Source organism: Dermacentor andersoni, chromosome 9 (genome assembly GCF_023375885.2).
Source record: "Dermacentor andersoni chromosome 9, qqDerAnde1_hic_scaffold, whole genome shotgun sequence".
Lineage (NCBI taxonomy): Eukaryota > Metazoa > Arthropoda > Arachnida > Ixodida > Ixodidae > Dermacentor > Dermacentor andersoni.
The window spans coordinates 121,337,968-121,355,850 of NC_092822.1; the positions used below are offsets into that span (position 1 = coordinate 121,337,968).

Sequence of the window (17,883 nt, forward strand, 5' to 3'; positions counted from 1 at the left end):
ATGTGCCGAGAAAAATATGTGCCGAGAAAAATAGGCTAGACTCGAAGCGCAACGATACCGGCGAGCGTAGTGGGCAATCGTCGTAATATCTCCGGGACGAGCGCGTCGCCTTTGAAACATGTGACTCGTCCAATGTTCCAGCGAAATCGCTCCTGCATGCTTACCTTCCACGAAGTGCTGCACAATTCGTGTCGCGCATACTGTCAGATTAGAAAAGGTTCGGTGACGACAGACAATGGATAGAACTATCGATAGCATTCGAGAAACTTCTGACACATGCAGGCGTGTCTTGCACCGAGCGATAACGTTTAATGTTTGATAACCGGTGAAAAGCGGTCACCAAAGAAAAAGTATGCATGTCAAAGGCCCCATTTTAAAAGCGTCGTCCCTATGCTAGACATAACACGAGAACGAAAAACAAAAGCGCACTTGCTAAACAAAAAAAAATGACGAAGAAAAGAAAACTATGTCCCAAGGTTTGTTAGCGCTGGCAGAACGGCTTAAGGCGCACAACATGGACTGCTTGAAGTATAGCCAGTCCGCGCCAACTATTGGTTGGATCTTGAGCAGTGCGGCCAGAGGTTCTTTACGCCCTTCACGGTGGCACAATACAAGGGCATCTCGAATTTTGCCGTACGCTCGCGAGAGTCAAGTCACCACCGGCAAGGCCAGCAGGATTGCTGCAGCCGGTCCAGCGTCTTTGTCCACCATTTTAGCAGATCGCGATAGACTTGTTGGGGTGCTTACCGACGTCAAAATCCGGATACAAGTGGATCTTCGGGGTCACGGACTTACGCACTACGTCAAAAGCACCGCCCTGTACAAAGGCAGTGCGACTGAAGTAGCGACACTTTTCGTTGAGAAGACCCTGTTTCGGCACGGTGCGCCAGAATTCATCATTACCGACGGAGCAACAGCTTATACCGCTGAACTTGCTCAAGCCTTCCCATGATACGGCCCGTTGAGTCACCAAGAGTACGACCTCCCACTGACGAGTGGCCCAATGGAATGCCTGAAGAAGACGCTAGCCTACATGATAGCAATCTACAATCGCGGTCAAAATACGCGGCTCACAGCTCCTGGCGCAGGAGCGGTTGCGGGGCCAGAACACGGCGCTATCTCCGTCGGCGCATGCTGAGAGGGTGCAACGAATGAATGGCAAACTTCACCCTCGCGCGGCCAACTTACACGCTTGATGAATTTCAAATGCGGCGTTCGGCTGTTTCGCAGCTCACGGTCAGTTAGAAAGAGGGTTCGTCAGTGCGCGCTTGCCTTCCTCCTCGCGCCTGCTCGCACCTGTTGCATATACATGCACCGGCTCCGGCAGGCGCGCGTTCGGCCGTTCGTGTAAGTGCACGGTGCGTCTGCCTGGCAGTGTCCGATTCGGATTCACGCTTCATGTTTACATCCGCCTCGCGCCCGTATGTGTCGCGCTTCCGTGCATGGCGCTTGAGCAGACGGCGCACGTGCATGCAGGCTCTTAAAGAAAGACGCCATGACAAGGCCCTGGCGCATAGGAGCAGCAAGCAAAGAGCCACCACTTTGTTGGTGTCTACGCCCGTCCTCTCTAGTGTTCCATTCTCGAATAAGGCGAAAGCGTTACTAGGCTCACATTGCAGAAGCCGTCCGAACCTGCCAGCCGTGGCCGGAAGCTCCCTTCACCGCCGTGCCAAGAACTACGGCGGCACGGCAGATGAAGCAAAATGGAAGCGCCCCCCTGTGCACTGACCATCAGCAGTGAAACAGCTGAGCGCCGCACTTGAAGTTTATCAAGCGTGTGACTTGGTCGCACAAGAGTGAGGCCGAAGTTTGTCGGCATTCGATGCACCCTCGCAGCAGGAGCCCGATGGAGATAGTAGCAATAGTAGCACCGTGGTGTGGCCCCTCAGCCGCCCCTGCACCCGGAGACGTGGGCCGCGTATATTTTACGATTGTGCGTCCATATTGAACACAAGGCGTGTCATGCCAGGCTTCCGTATGTGACCTTCGCTAAAAAGACGGCAGTAGAAGAGACAACCGAGGTGACTCGGGAACACAGCAGCGACGCTGGACGCCATGCTGCCGCACGCCTCTCACGATAACAACCTCCACGTCACCGCTTACCTTCACCACGCTGAAGAATGCGGACATTTCGCCCGCGTGCAAGTGAAGAACCAGCAAAGAACCGATAGCGGCGCTACAATATTCTTCGATGCTGCATGGAGCACCATCATGCCGACGTGTTTGGTTTCGGACAATAATGCGCCAACGTGGACTATGTCAATAGGTACTGTGATCTCATTTCGGACAATACAATATCCTTCAACGTAATGGCACACTTGACTACGAGGTCTTGCCAGACGGCACTGAACAGACACAGCGACGCCACGCGCGACCTGAAGTCATCCACGCTGTATGTCTCAGGTCATTCCAGGCGCACTGACGAACTTTGGAACCTTAGTTCTCTGGTATTTTAAAGGCGAAAGCCTTATATACCCACGAAGTGAAAAATCCCGCGAATTTCCGGTGTTAACATCGCATGGGAAGAAAACTCACGTGACGAAGTAGTGACGTGAGGTTTCCCATCGATGGACCTGCTGCGCCTCGCACTACGTCATCCCACGGTGAATGGCCACAGCGCCGGCCGGACGGCGTGGCAGACACCCAAGAAACCGACCTGGCTTACTCCCATTAGTATATAAAGATGGATGAACGGGGATTAAAGTTGGTACAAATTCCAGCAACGTGTATTAACGTGAATCAATGTTAATTCAGGTGGATTAAGGTAGAGTAAAGTGGAAAACGGTTCGTACAAAATAGAGCATGGTTGATTAAGGTGCAGTTTTAATTCAAGGTGAGAACTTCGAAAAACCCTAACGCTTTCGCATTCAAATCACGTAAAGATAGTTATGTTACTCAATTTTTTTTACTACATATTCTTTTGTTTTGTTTTTTAACCCTCGTCTTATACCCACTTTTTTAAGAGGGGGACGTTGACAGGCGGATAATTTTATATTTTTGGTCACTGCTTTTTACGAGCCAATCTGCGTAGAAACGTTATTGCTCAGCGCTAAACGCGCCTTTATGTCGCAAGTTTCGCGGATGTCTTCGCTGGTTTTATCCGTTGGCTGCTGTCACCAAACCTTGTGTGATCGCTTTGTGCAAGCCATGAATTGTGTAGCACATTCCAGGAGGCACGCGGAAACCAGCTATTACGCTCGAACATTCACCGAGTCATTTATGAAACCCGACGCGCTAGACCCGGATATCAAACATTCCACGAAGCGAGTGTGCTTGACGCTAACATTGCACTGAGTATTACTTGTTTTGTTGGGCTCAGGTCTGCCCAATAAACAGTTAGTTTCTTGACTTGCGCGACTGTGGTTCTTCACCTTCATTACATTGAGATAATATACAGGCAGTCCCAGCTAAGCGTAACGAATGTTTAGAAAGCGACCAAGTGTGCTAGGGGGCTAAAACGAACTAAGTGGTGATGAGAACCGCACGGCCTAGTCTGCGGTATTATTTAGAGCGCAGCTCTTAGGCGTCCGTTTCTGCGGCGAGCGTGGGCGTTCACCACGTAACCGAGCGAACAAGCACGGCGAAACATGCGAGCGGACGCGACGCGAACACGCGTGAAAAGCTTAGTACAGCGATGGTGGCTACTAGATGGCGCCAGTGTCACTGTCAGATTCGTGTGTCACTGGAATACTTTGCTAACTCTAGTGTGCACCATTCCTTCAGTGAAATGGAAGTATTTGCTACGTCTATGCATCATGGATTTGCCTCGCGGAATCAGCGTACGCATGAGAAGCGCAATATATATTTCATTCTTGGGTGCTTCCCATGCGCGATATTGCTTACAAGGTTGTTATTCAAAATAATTTTGTTTACAGGTAAATGCATTCGAGGATATTAAACAAGAAAATATTTAAATGGCCACGCGAACCTATTGCTATCACGCCTTCACACAATTTATGCAATTGCGTGCTCTTTTTTTTTTTCTCTTTCCTACTATGAACAACCATAGGACCAGGCCCCAACCCTTCCTGCCTTCAAGGACCGGACTGCATGCCCATCGAGGTGCCCGAGAACGACGATTTCTACACGCAGTTCAACGTCACGAAGATCGGCATGATGCGGACGTACCCGTGCAACAAGTGCGGAAATGGTGGGCAGAAAATCATGCACATGACGGGTGTGTTCTTTATGGAGGTCGCATGAACTGTTAAACCGTAGAACACAAACTGTGCGATTTTTAAACATCCAAGATGGAGTAGCAAAGCTATGTGGAGTCTCTGCCCGGGTGTTTGGGAGCTGCACGTCTTTATAAGCTTCTCTATAGATCAGGTGACGTCTCGCTAAACGTTTGCTAGAGGACGGCGTGCTTTATAGTTTACTGGAAAACGTTGAAATTTTCAACTATCGTCATGTAAGGTTCTCTGTGTTCCTGCTAAAATTATAATGTTGAAAGAATAGCCAAACTCTGGAATTCTTGAAGATACTTCTTACTTCAGTAAAGCATGTTTTTAAAAATGAGTTGCTATTTAATAACAGCATGGGCCCATTTGTTTGGCTGAGCCCATTTGGCATGAGCCCATTTGGCTCATGTTGGGCATAAGCCCAACATGAGGCCAAACAAATCGGGTTCATGCCCAAACAAATCGGGCATGAGCCCGACTTGTTTCAAGAAATCTTGCACAAAATTTAGGCAATATACGAGCCACAATTTATTACTCCATTACGCGACACAACTCATGAATACTTTAAAACCATGTGCCTTGGGCCATCCAGAAAGCAGGTTAATGAACTGCATGTTTAAAACACACTGCTGTGCTGGTTGGTGTATGTTCATGGCCCAAACCTGAGCACAAAAAGAAGACCCGGCAAAACAGACAACTAGGCAGGTGCGTTTCTAAATTTAGTTAAGAATCAATGGAATTGCAGAGCGCGTTCTGTTCAAATAACAATCAGCGTTCGCAAAGAAATTTCATTGATTTATAAAATGATTCTTTTTTCTACTACGCATATATTTTTATGTTGCGCCTTTAGTAAGAGTTTGCGCTGAGTCAGCCAGATGTTCTGGATTTTTTCGGTCAGCCATCGGGATCAGAACATGTTGCGAGTGTGAAATGATGATAAAAGGAAAGCAGCGTCTTTCTTTTTATTAATTGCAAATATTATCAATAAGGATGGTATCATAAAGCTGGCGCTCATATTATCTGTGATGTAAGAGCATATGAACAGATCAATAAAAGCAATGAAAAATAAACAATAAGGTCCCGCTAATTCGGGAAGAACCACTGATAATTGCGGCAAGGGCTTTGTGTTCAGCAACTGACAGGAACTTTTAGGTATTTTTCATTTCATTTCATTTTATTTCCTGAAAGACCCCGTAGTCGGGGTATTATACATAAGGAGTGGGGATACAACGTATACGAACAAGTGCTATAAGGAATTAAATTCTGTAAATGAAAGTTGTTACATCTTGAACGAATTGTGAAGAGCAGGTGACAGAAGCGATTTGATGAGGAAGGCCATTCAAGTCTTTAGATGCTCGGTAGAAAAATGAGGCTGAAAATGTATTTGTGCGTGAATGTGGTTCTGCCACCTGCTGGGGATGGCCAATGCGTCGTGACCGGCAGGTTTGGGGAACAATGTATGGTGGATGGCTAAGCGTCGAATAGTAGAACATGCGGAAGAGGGAGAGAGTGATAATGTGGCGACGAAAGTATAGAAGCGATAAGAAACGTTATTTTTTCAAGTATAATATGCTGACATTGTAAGAGCATGTGGAATGAATATACTTGGTGGCGCGATTTTGAACTGTCTCGAGGGCATTGGCGAGATATGCTTAATGCGGATCCCAGATGGCAGATGCATATTCGAGTTTCGTTCTTACCAACAATCTATAGGTTAACAGTTTTACATGCAATGAAGCAAAGCGTAGCTGACGTGTTAGAAATGCCACTGTTTTGTTAGCCGATGAAATAACATTAGTGACAAGCGCGTTCCAGGTTCCTTTCATATTAAAGTCAGTTATCTGGCATCTCATTAAGTTATTTAACTAAGCATTCTAGGGCTAAGAATATCGAGAATCCTAAACAGGACAACAAGGAGACTCGTACTAGGCGAATAACATACCCTGTACAACAATCAAGCCAATTTCAAGATATGTACTGATAAGTCTTCGTCAGAAGCTCGGGAGTACATACATGCTGCCCTGATTATGAACTGTAAAAATCTTGTCAGGTGTTTTCTAATGTAAGGTCTTTCCTAAAAATAGCCATGCTGTATAAGGCAGTTCTCACACCCATTGGAAGCACTAGGGCTCAGTGTGCTGGATAATTTCCTCGCTCGAACATAGCAGCGTTTGAGCGCAGTCATCGCTGGCTGAATTAAAGGGAAATTAATGAAGTTGTATAACGTGTTTGTAACTTAAAAATTCGTAATTGTGTCCGGCATATCATCAAAGTTAAAGAAAACACGCAATCATGCATATACAGCAATATACCATCACGTACATATGAAGCAGACCCTTCTCAAATTGTTTTTTTTTTTGCCAATACATTTCAACAATATGCATTCACACACGACATTTTACAATTATAAAAGCTTCATATCGTTTGATCTTTTCTTTCTATCCTTCTGTTTTGTTCCGTGGGTGAGCAGGTGTAACACGACGTGAGAAAGAAGAATTGTGGATTGTTCTTTACGCAAAGCATTCATACCAGTTGTTTTCTATTCAAGTGAGATATACGCAAGGTAACCTGTATTTTGCTACTATTTGATCATTGCAGTTGAAAGGAAATTCCGGCCACCAACATACGTGCATCCTATATGCGTTTGATATCGTCCCCGCCGTTGCAAACCGGCATTCACCACAGCGCGAGAACTGTTGCAGAACATACTTTAACAGCTTCTTTGTAGCAAATATTTGTGTCTTGCAGAAAATTAGTAACAACTTGAAAGGTAATTCTCAAAGAAAAAAAAGAAAGAAACGTACCGCCCGGAAATTTGCCACTCTAATTTTATGTAAGAAACTAAGTATTCCGATCAGTGGTCGACTGTGGTATACGCCTCGGAAGTACACATTATTTACGTGATAAAATTGGGGAAAAACTTTGTTTTAAACCTTGAATACTTCCAAAAATGATGAGGAACCAATTGCATGACACTACAATGGCGTTATACAGTAAATTAGAAGTGATACAAGACTATAAATTTTTAAGTACAATGTTTATTCAAAGAGGGTCAATTTGTCGTACAGTTTTTTCGCTATAAATAGAATCATTCACAGTTTAGAGACTCAAAGTGCGAAAAGGGCGACACCCTTCTCGGTACTCATCGTTTTCGTTACTGGGTGCTTTCGGGGTAGAACAATCACACCTGTCTGTCTTCTGCCTATTCACAATATTGCTCTGCTATAGCTCTTTTCCCACATTTGAAGATGACTGCAAAAGTTCACAACTGAGCCGCTCTGGTTCTCCTACAAACATGACAAATTCCTACGCCGAGCGTGAGGCCTTACCACAGGTCATATTCACCGACACTATCTTTCCGTGAAAATTTATTTAAAGCGTTCGCGTAGACACGGATGTCTGCAATTCGTTGCTTTTCTGAAAATTTTTCGAAACGCGCGTTTCAAGTATGCAGTTAATGATGGTTCAGTGCATTCTTGCAGCACTTCATCTGTTACTAGACGTCAGTTCAAAATGTCGCGAAGAAGTATGCGTAAGCCAGCGTGTTTTATTCCAAAACAAACCTCTGATGAATTTCGCCACGTAGTCGATAGGAACTGACAAATAATTACTAGAAAGGTCTTAGGTCAATGGTACTGAGGAAATAATTTAGAACGAGAATGGTTTTATACTTTATTTTTCATTGTATTCGCAGGTCCATATTCAATACGGTTAAAACAGGAAGAATGCAGAAAAAAACAAAACAAACATGCTATTTGTACGAGACAACTTCCTCATCTGGCACCTTGCGCTTTCCTTTGATGCTGCTTAGTGCATGCACGCTTGCAAACGCTGTCTAGCAGGAATGGTAAATAAAATTAATCTATTCAAATAAAGAAATTTCAGAATGGCGTTGATTACAAACGTTAGAGGAAAACAACGTTTAAACGTTTTATGACAGATATATATATATATAGTAGGTGTTAAATATGACGGCTCATTTGCACCTTTCGATACGTGTACTGCAGTTCAGAACAGAATGTACGGTGTGCTGAGAGCGTACGAATATGGAATGATTGAAGGGTGCTCGTTTCTGGAGTACTACCAGAATGACAGTAGACAAATGCTGGAAGAGCATGTCAACGAAGCAAAGTGTAATGTTGCCATCCCGACAGGATCTTTGAAAAAGATGCAACGATGTTGAGATTGTGAAATAATACAGGTCCTAGGCAAAAATCGAGAACACCAACTCATAAACTCCCTAAAGGCAAGGCATACGCAATGAATTATGTAAATAATTGAGAAGAAACGAGCCTTACTATGCGCTCGCTCAACAATTACTGCCTCTGCGCTGTAACCGCCGCTCCCCTACGCCAGAAGCAAATCACGGCAATCACCGCTTTCTACTGTAGACTACAAAAAATTCTGCCAGAACAATGAATATTTGACAACTTTGAATAATAAGTTCTCGAACCGATTTTAATGCGAAAACGAAAGAAAATTCGATTTGTATTCAAAACTTCAAATGTTCACACGCCCCTAAAGAATGCTATCCTTACCTTCCCTTTGAGTTGCCTATTCCCCACTTTCGCCTTGTCATCTGCTAATCGCCGTTTAGTGTACTTAGTAGAACGACTGTAGGCAATACTGCTGGCTGGATACCCGGAGGGCAGGTTTTTCTTCGACGGCGAATCTTGCTTCCTGAGGAACCTGACTGGTTTCTTTTCGTAACTACCTGCCACTTACCCGTGGATAGTAAGGTGGACAACAGGACTTCGTCTGCATTGCGGAGTTGAACCGAAAACGGGACTGCTGAACGCACAAATTGATCCACCTGCACCATTCAATAGACAGGCGGTCATTGGTGCATTTGACAGCTTATTATTTGTACGTGCAGGCCCCGTGGACCAGCCGAACCAGCAAACATCGTATGCTGACCTGTCTCAAGTGTACGGTTACAACAGTCAAGTCACGACCGCCCTGCGAAAATTCCGAAGTGGTACGTACGCACAAAGATGGAAGTGGCAAGAGACGAGGAGGCGCGGGCCTCTTTGTCGCTGTTTTCGACATTTCAAATAATAAAATTGTATGGCCTTACGGATAAACGCAGGCGTCGTTATTGTCAGCGTAGTGACGTGATTATTGTCAGCATTATCTCGGTCGTGTTCGCACTTTCACATTGTGTAAAGAAAATATGATTTGAGGTTTGCTGAGGCGTGAAACTGTCACAAAATTTAAAATACGTCAGAATCCTACTACACGCTTTCCAGGCCTTTCGCTGAATGGCCCCGTTCTGCATATACACCTGTTCACCGCATCGAAGCATAGTCGCCGCTATTTCAGACCGTACCACGTATTGGCTGCTCCATCCCACAGCAGGAGCCACTCCACTGAGCCATCTAACAAAAGTTCCCTCCACTTGAAACGCCGCGCACTCTTAAAGAAGTGACACAGAAACTCCTCTTAAAGATGTCTAAGTATGCGCAAGCATTGGGCCACTTGCTGATCTCCGTGGAGCCCGGTGGCTTTATCGTTGTTATGAAACTTAATCTGACCAGTATAAGCACTTATCAACCCTTATGAATCGTTATCACGCTTATAGGGTTAGGTCCGACCGTTATCAATCCTTATCGGTTCTTACTTATTTCGTTATTTTCAAAATACTGCAATCAGCACTGCTGCCCAAACAGGAGAGGTTTTCTGTTTTTTTTTTACATGAAGTCCAATGACAAGTAATTCAGAAAGGCGTTTACATTTGTACAATCAACAACAGATACTCGCAGAGAATTCCACTCGTCAACGGTGAGTGAAAAAAAAAAAAAAGATTTGAAACATTTTCGTCCTCGCAAGGTACGGGTGGATAACATACGAGGGGTCAATTCTAGTTGACCAATGCTGTGCACAGGGAAGATGTTTCGCGTGGCAGACGAATTCTATTCGATAGATCAAACAAAGCATATTTAGTCTCGCAATCTTTCGGCGGACAAGGAGGGGCTCCAGATTCAGTCACAGCAGCATATCAGTAACAGATGAGGAGGATAGATACAATAAAGCTAGCAGCGAGGAGCTGAATTCCTTCTACCTGTGCAATATCTTTAACGTAGTGTGGGCCCCGCACTGCGGAAGCGTACTCAAGAACTGGTCAACTATAGTGCGGTATGCCTCCAGTTAACATTTGACGGCGAGTCTTTTAATTTTCTGCGCAGAAAGCAAAGTATTTTAAATGCTGTTGTGCAAACGTTCTTCAAGTGCTTATCCCATTTTAAGTTGGTTGCAATAGTTAGTCCTAGATATATGACATCGTACTGAGTGAATATTCTCATGAGCAATGTCACACATGCAAAACAGTGTCTTTTTCTTTGCGGTTATTCTCACAGCAATTGCGTTATCAAAATTGATTTGCATGCTGTTTCATTCGAACCAGTCCGCAAGTTTACAGAGAATCTTCTTCGGTAGCGTTTGAGAAGAGGTGCTATTAACAACGCTGTACATCACACAATCGCCAGCCAATAATTTTACTGTAACAGAGTGATACATGTTAGAAGCAATACCGTTATATAAATTAAAAAGAACAAAGGACCAAGTACGGAACTTGGTGGTAACCCAGACAAGACCGGTAGGTCAGAAGACCTGACACCTGCGCACACTACAAACTGTGTGAGATTTTTCAGATAAGCCTGGAACCACAATATCAATATCTCAGGAAGCCCGGCATACCTTAATCTGTCAATGAGCAAAGTGTGTTGCACACGATCAAAAGCTTTTGACATGTCAAGAAGAACTGCATCTATTTATTTATTCATTTAAAATACCTTACAGGCCTTATGGGGGCATTCTGTAAGCAAGCTCCAATTTAGTAACCAGCTGTTCTTTAAAGCCGGTTAATGCTGACGTAGTTTTACCCTTCTCTTTTCGCTTAATACTATAATTTAATATGTTGTCGTTTAATACGCCGCTTAAGATAGATTATATCCCGACTAATTAATGTGTTGTGATGCTTTGCAGTGTTTCTACGCAAAGGAACAAACCTCTCAATGCATGATAACACTAGTTTCTTGAACTCGTTCCAAATATGATAAACATCGCCAGCATGCTCAAAATCAGAAAGCGAGACATGCATTGCGTCCAGGACAGGTTTACCATCTGCAGCATTAGTCACGAAAAGTTGTTACCGAGGGAGGCATTTTTTGTCACTAATTTCTACAGTAACTTGAACAATCTTGTCGTCCGAGATACCATCAGCAATACTAACTGAGTGATTCTCAGGGAAATTTTTCTCATATACAAGGTTAAGAATCGATTCGGTAGCTATAGTGGCGCGAGTAGGAATAGAAACTAGTTGTTTCATGCCATGAAAAAATTAAGAATTAAGAAGTAGGCGTGCATTGTCAATATCATCGGGCCCCGAGATAGCGAGTGCATTCCAGCCTATGGCAGGCAAGTTGAATTCGCCAGCGATTTGGGATTTGGTTTGAGCATGCGCTCTAGTTAAGCGGCCATCATATCCAGGTGTGACACACTGCTTTTTGGTTGCCAGTAAACCACGCCAAACAAACTAGAAAGATTTCTGTAGTTGAGCTTACACCAGATACGTTCATTCATGGTCTCGAATGCCCTCAAGCGTGAAACATTAAGCTTCATTTTTTGTTATTATTGCCACGCCCCGTCCTCGTCCCTCACACGCCTTATTATTTTGCGGGAAGCTGGAATAATTTCGCCATCGTTACTGTTAGGTGTAACCCATGTGTCGGTTACGGCAAGTATACGAGGGTTGTAAAGGAAAAGAATGTCACCAAGTTGATTGAACTTATTCGCGAGACTTCTTGCATGAAGTAAGGCAATTCGGAGTTGTTTTGTTTCGAGCCAGTTGGATGTCCGTTTAGGTCTGAATTCATGAAGCGCGACAACCTGTGCGTTTACATCGACCATACGTATATGTTGTCGTGTACACATGGCCGGTCATAGTCCAGTGAAACCTTTCACGCCTCATCTTTAAATTGCTTACGATTCCGCCAAAGATGAGATCGCTTAGTCAGCGTAGCCTTTGAATAATCGTGACAGATCGAGGCACGTGTTTTCTTGAGCTTAAAACAGTTCTTCAATACATGCACTTTTCCACTGTAATCAAATAAATTAATCAGGACAGGCCTAGATTTATCGGCAATTCTCCCTTTTCTGTGCATTCTTTCGACTCTGTTGGTTGTGACGCCTAATTGTGCACAAAACACGTTATCAAGAACCTGTCTTCTAGAGTCACCAGGGCTCTGATTTGTTCGTTCCTCAAGGCACAAATTATAAGGTTCCTGCTTCGACGTCGGTCTTCCATGTCATTTACCTCCTGTTGATCGCTTACAATGTTTTTCAGAGAGCTGACCTCTGACCTTAACTCAGCAAGTTCTGCATGTTTGCCATGACAGTGAGCACGTTGTTTAGTTTATCGAACCTATCTTTCTTCAACTGTTTCTTCAAGGGATTATCGTAAAGCAGAAACACTGTTTATCGAGGCCTGCAAGCTTCTTGCATATTTCTTAACATTTTCTCAGTATCAAAAGGTCCAGGGTTCACATCCCCAGCCAGCAGTAACAGAATACGTTCGACGCTTCATCTCTCAATGACAAGCATACAGCCGCACGCAGCAGGACTATAATGAACCTATTATCTCTACGTAAGCAGCTAGATGAGTGTTGTACACCAACCTGTACAAAAAGGAATAACGGATTCGTCGTTTTGTTCACGAAAGTCGCGCCGTGCCCTCTGGAGTTGGCCCCGTCGGCGCGCCCTATATGTCCCAATTACGGCACTGATTTCACGTCGTGCTGGTCTGTTTTTGTCATGAAATCCCGTCTTCCATTGGCGAACACGTGGTCTTTAGTGTCGGCTATTGTTGTCGTAATATCCGATGTATTGGCACGGGCATGGACGCAGTCCACAGCATCTCCTGTACAGAAAGCAGCACCGGATTTATCACTGTATTCACAAAGGTTCCGCCATGCCCTCTGGAGTTGGCCCCGTCGGCGTGGCTTATATATCCTAATGGCGGCGCTGCTGTCACGTCCTTCTGGTCTGGCTTCGGCATGAACGCCTGTCTTCGGTAGGTGAACAAGTGGTCTTGAGTGTCGGCTATCGTTGTGATATCCGATGCATTGTGCACTGGTATGGACGCAGTCCACAGCGTCTCCTGTACAAAAGGCAGCAAAGAATTCATCGTTGTGTCCACGAAAATCTCCCCGTGCCCTCTGGAGTTGGCCCCATCAGCGTAGATTATATATCCTAATGGCAGCGCTGCTGTCACGTCTTGCTGGTCTGGCTTCGGCATGAAAGCCCGTCTTCTGTAGCTGAACACCTGGTCTTGAGTGTCGGCTATTGTTGTCGTGATATCCGATGCATTGGGCACTGGTATGAAATCAGTCCACAGCGTCTCCTGTACAAAAAGAAGCACCGGACTCATCGCTGTGTTCCCGAAGATTCCGCCGTGCCCTCCGGAGGGGCCTCCGTCGGCGTGGCTTATATATCCCAATGGCGGCGCTGATGTCCCGTCTTGCTGCTCTGGCTTCTTTATCAAGGCCCGTCTTCCATAGGTGAACATTTAGTCTTGAGTGCCGACTATCGTTGTTGTGATATCCGATACAGTGTACACTGGTGTGGACGCAGTCCACAGCGTCTCCTGTACAAAAGGCAGAAACGGATTCATCCGTGTGTTCACAAAGATCCCGCTATGCCTCATGGAGTTGGCCCCGTCGGCGTGGCTTATATATCCCAATGACTGCGCTGATGTCCCGTCTTGCTGCTCTTGCTTCTTCATCAAGGGCTGCCTTCCATAGGTGAACGCGTAGTCTTGAGTGTTGGCTATGGTTGTCGGGATATCCGTTGTAGTGCGCACTGGTATGGACGCAGTCCACAGGGTCTCCTGCACAAAAAGGAGCAACGGATTCATTGTTGTCTTCACGAAGATCCCGCCGTGCCCTCTGAAGCGGCCTCCGTCGGCGTGGATTATATATCCTAATGGTGGCGCTGCTGTCACGTCTTGCTGGTCTGGCTTCGGCATGAAAGCCCATCTTCCGTAGGTGAACACCTGGTCTTGAGCGTCGGCTGTTGTGGTCGTGATATCCGATACATTGCACACTGGCATGGACGCAGTCCACAGCGTGTCCTGTACAAAAGGCAGCAACGGATTCATCGTTGTGTTCCCGATGATCCCGCCGTTCCCTCTGAAGTAGCCCCCGTCGGCGTGGCTTATATATCCCAATGGCGACGCTGATCTCAGGTCTTGCTGGTCTGGCTTTGTCATGAAAATCCATGTTCCGTAGGTGCACACATGGTCTTCAGTATCGGCTATCGCTATCGTGATATCCGATGCATCGCGCACTGGTATGAAGGAAGTGCGCAGCTTTACTTGTACAAAAAGGAGCAACGGATTCATCGTCGTGTTCACGAAGGTCCCACTCTGAAGTGCCCTCTGATAATCACAAATCTGAATTTCGCTGATGTCTACTATGCTACAATGCTTGTGTTCCTAGAGCTCGATTTTATCCAAATATTTCAACAAAACCTTTACAGAAACTATTTTCCTTTGGAATTTGTTTTCTACCAGCAGTGCAGCACATTTATACATTACAGGTATACTCACTTGCTGCAAGCGTCGGTGTTTAGCCCCATAGATAAGAAGTCGGCTTCTGAGCGTGGAGCCGTTGGTTCGAAAATCACCATAACCAAAGTTTTTCCTTTTGAACTGACTTTGTTTTATACATGAATTCCTTCATAGGAATTTGTCTCACAAGGTGTAGGGACAGATGGGTTCCTTCGTTAGGAAGGCCTAGAAATGATTGTGCATTTAGAAGTTTGAAGCCTGTGGGGTTTATCTTGACCCACAACAATATTTGGCATCTTTAATGTCGAGAAAGCAATGTCAGACTGACAACGTGCTTGCCGTTCGTGACCTGTAATTACCAGGCGCACAGCATTAAAGTAAAGAAACGGAAATAAGGCAGATGACCACCATCGTTGCGGAACAAGATAAGCCTCGACGGGGGCAAACATTTAAATGCGTAAGCATTTGTATGCCTAACGAGGAAACCCATCTCTCCGTCCACTTTTTCAAGAGTGCAAAGCAACATGGACAAGTTCACATTAGAATATCCTTACACATGTTTTTAAATCTCTCAGTATTCGATAATTTGTAAAGGAGCTTACGGGCATATACTTTGAAAGCAACGCACACACTGAGTGCGTAACATAACTCCTGGATGTGAGTGCGTACCCTCGCATCCAGGAGCCTTCAATTTAAGAAATGTAAGGAGGTCCTGCCGTGGGAAACAATCCATTATATGGATTAGATGAATTATGGCACGTTGTGATATACAGCGCAACTCCCGGTAATAGCTAGGGCAACCTTCTAGTCTGCTCGTGCAATCCGTTGTGCCAATAGTGTACATACTTCGAACTACGAAGTTCCTGTCGTGCTATGAGGATATAGTAAGGACCTGTCGAGTTATAAAAAGAGCTGCTATAATTTCAGAATAATTGCCTGTTGTCGTTTGCAGGCCAAAAAGTGAACAGTCCAACCTTCCTAAATTGTTCCTTGCAAGCAATTTCTGCTTGGGGATACGATACTCACTCTCACAAAAATCGCTCAGCATGAGTCTTTCAACAACCGTGGGGGTTTGTGCGCTTATGCAGTTTCTTTTAAATGCAGTTATTTATGCTATGTTTTTTTTTAAATATAACGTTAATATAAACATAATGTTACACATAACAATGTGTAATTTCATTACACATTGCTAGTTTTCTTCACTGTAATGATGACACTCACAGCACAAGTTGATCACCGCAGTGAAAAGAAGAATGTGTGGTAATATTCAGCAAGCTAGGAATATATTTGAAACTTTAAACCATTCTTACCATATTCTCACTACAGTATGTAGGACCTGCACGAGCAAGATTCATTAGTAGGCTAACATGAATCTAGCAGCTGGCCGTTGGTAATTTCACGGCTGAGTAAGCGGCGGTGCGGCTTTGAAAATATCGTCTTCAGACGCTGTTTATGTGCGGGAGGGTAAGGATAGCGAGACACATGTTTCTATCATGTATACAATAAACGCGTCTAATTTATCCACTCCAATCGCTTCTCACAACCCTGTTTAGTAAAACGTCAAACACATAGGCGACCCTTCGATATAGCCCTATGTAGCAATAGGTTCCTTCACGCGCTCAAAGCACTCATTCCCAAATATCCTTATTGCAGAATAGAGCTCTCTTCGTTCCAAATTGTTTTTTGAGATAACTACTGTACATTGCTTTTAAATAAAGCTCCAATTGTTTCGTTATTCACATGTTGCATATTGTGCTCAATGGACAGCGCACAATACGTTATGTTCCTCGTATTTCTTAACAGCCTCACCAGGTTTCCAACATCAAAATTGAGTGTTTCAATTTCTGTAATGTATACTGCATCATCCGGCGCTGTATGCATGCTGCGGCCGAAGCAATAGGTAATTAAACGGTGACTGTGTGTATCGAAGGAATAAAAATTGGCGTAGTTTTTAATCTTCGTTTGCTTACGGTTTCATAAAATGCATACAAGACGTCGAACTTGGCAGCGACTATTATGGCTGTGAAAGGGCGTGCTGAAAGGCGCCTACTCAAGCCTACAGTGCGGTGACACTATGGGTTAAGTGCATAATTAAGGCTTATTAGGGTACGGAGCTGATTCATCGGTTGCAAACTAAATACACACACGCTCTATGTCCTACTCCGTTTTACGAGTGACGCAGGTCTCATGCTGAGTCAGGAAATTGGCGGCACCCAATACATGGCAGACAACCTTCTGCCTTACGCCGACAACTGCAGTCTCCCGGAACAGAACGCCTTTTGTTCGAGGGCAGGTAAGTAGGCTTTCTGGTGTAGTGTTATGACTCAGTGTGACCAGTACGCTTCGTCAAAGAACCCTCCAATAGTTTGAGCCAAGCAGGAATACAGAGTTTCATGGTTGCTCCGCCAAATTGACTTGTGCCATGTCGTGGCGATGGTGAGAAATTGAACATTGCCAATACTCTGACTTGACAATATAACAGATAATTCGCCGAACTAGTGACCAGAAAAAAACCAACGCAGGAGTCAATTTGACGGTGAGGACAGACCGGCAGAATATGAACGCTCGGTACAGTTGCACTCGCCATTTATAGTAGGCGTTCCAATTAATAGATTTATTTATTTATTTATTTCAAGATTACTACCAGCCTCTGGTTAGAGGCCTTAAGCGGGAGTGTTTACATACATGACGAACAATACATTGAGTACAAGGTGTGAAGTGTGAGCAAAATGAAATATCACTGAATCTGAAAATATGAGCAGCGTGTCATTTGCGAAAACGTAGCATTTAGCGCTAACAATGTGAAACTATTCCAGAAGAAGAAAATGTAAACTGCTCTTAGCGCCAAGTTAAAGAACACTTAAAAGACAGAAAAACTAAACTAGAAGAATATGTGTACACAACGCGTGGCAAACGATTTCAGAACATACATCCTATCAGACAAACATAATGTAGCAGTGAGTAAAAATGTGTAGCAGTGGCAGAAGCATCAGAAAGCACGTGCGTTCAATTATGCGGAAAGACAGGGCGAAAAGAAAAGAAAAAAAAAGCAAAGGAGGGCAGGGGTGTACCCCGATCATTTATTCAATTTCTTTAGGCAGCTTTAAGAATGATTTAATGGTGTCGCAGGCAACC

The 17,883-nt window shown here is 44.6% G+C and overlaps 1 protein-coding gene across 1 annotated transcript in view; it reads left to right on the forward strand.

Annotated features, from left to right (window-relative positions):
* The first annotated feature begins 4,018 nt into the window (after positions 1-4,018).
* LOC126529664 (peroxidase-like) overlaps positions 4,019-17,883 on the forward strand; it is a 137,249-nt gene continuing 123,384 nt past the window's right edge. The window contains exons 1-3 of the mRNA XM_050177177.3: positions 4,019-4,150; positions 9,058-9,159; positions 16,931-17,041. Of these exons, the coding sequence (XP_050033134.2) occupies positions 4,051-4,150; positions 9,058-9,159; positions 16,931-17,041 (313 nt within the window). The 5' untranslated portion in view covers positions 4,019-4,050. The remainder of the gene's footprint in view (positions 4,151-9,057; positions 9,160-16,930; positions 17,042-17,883) is intronic.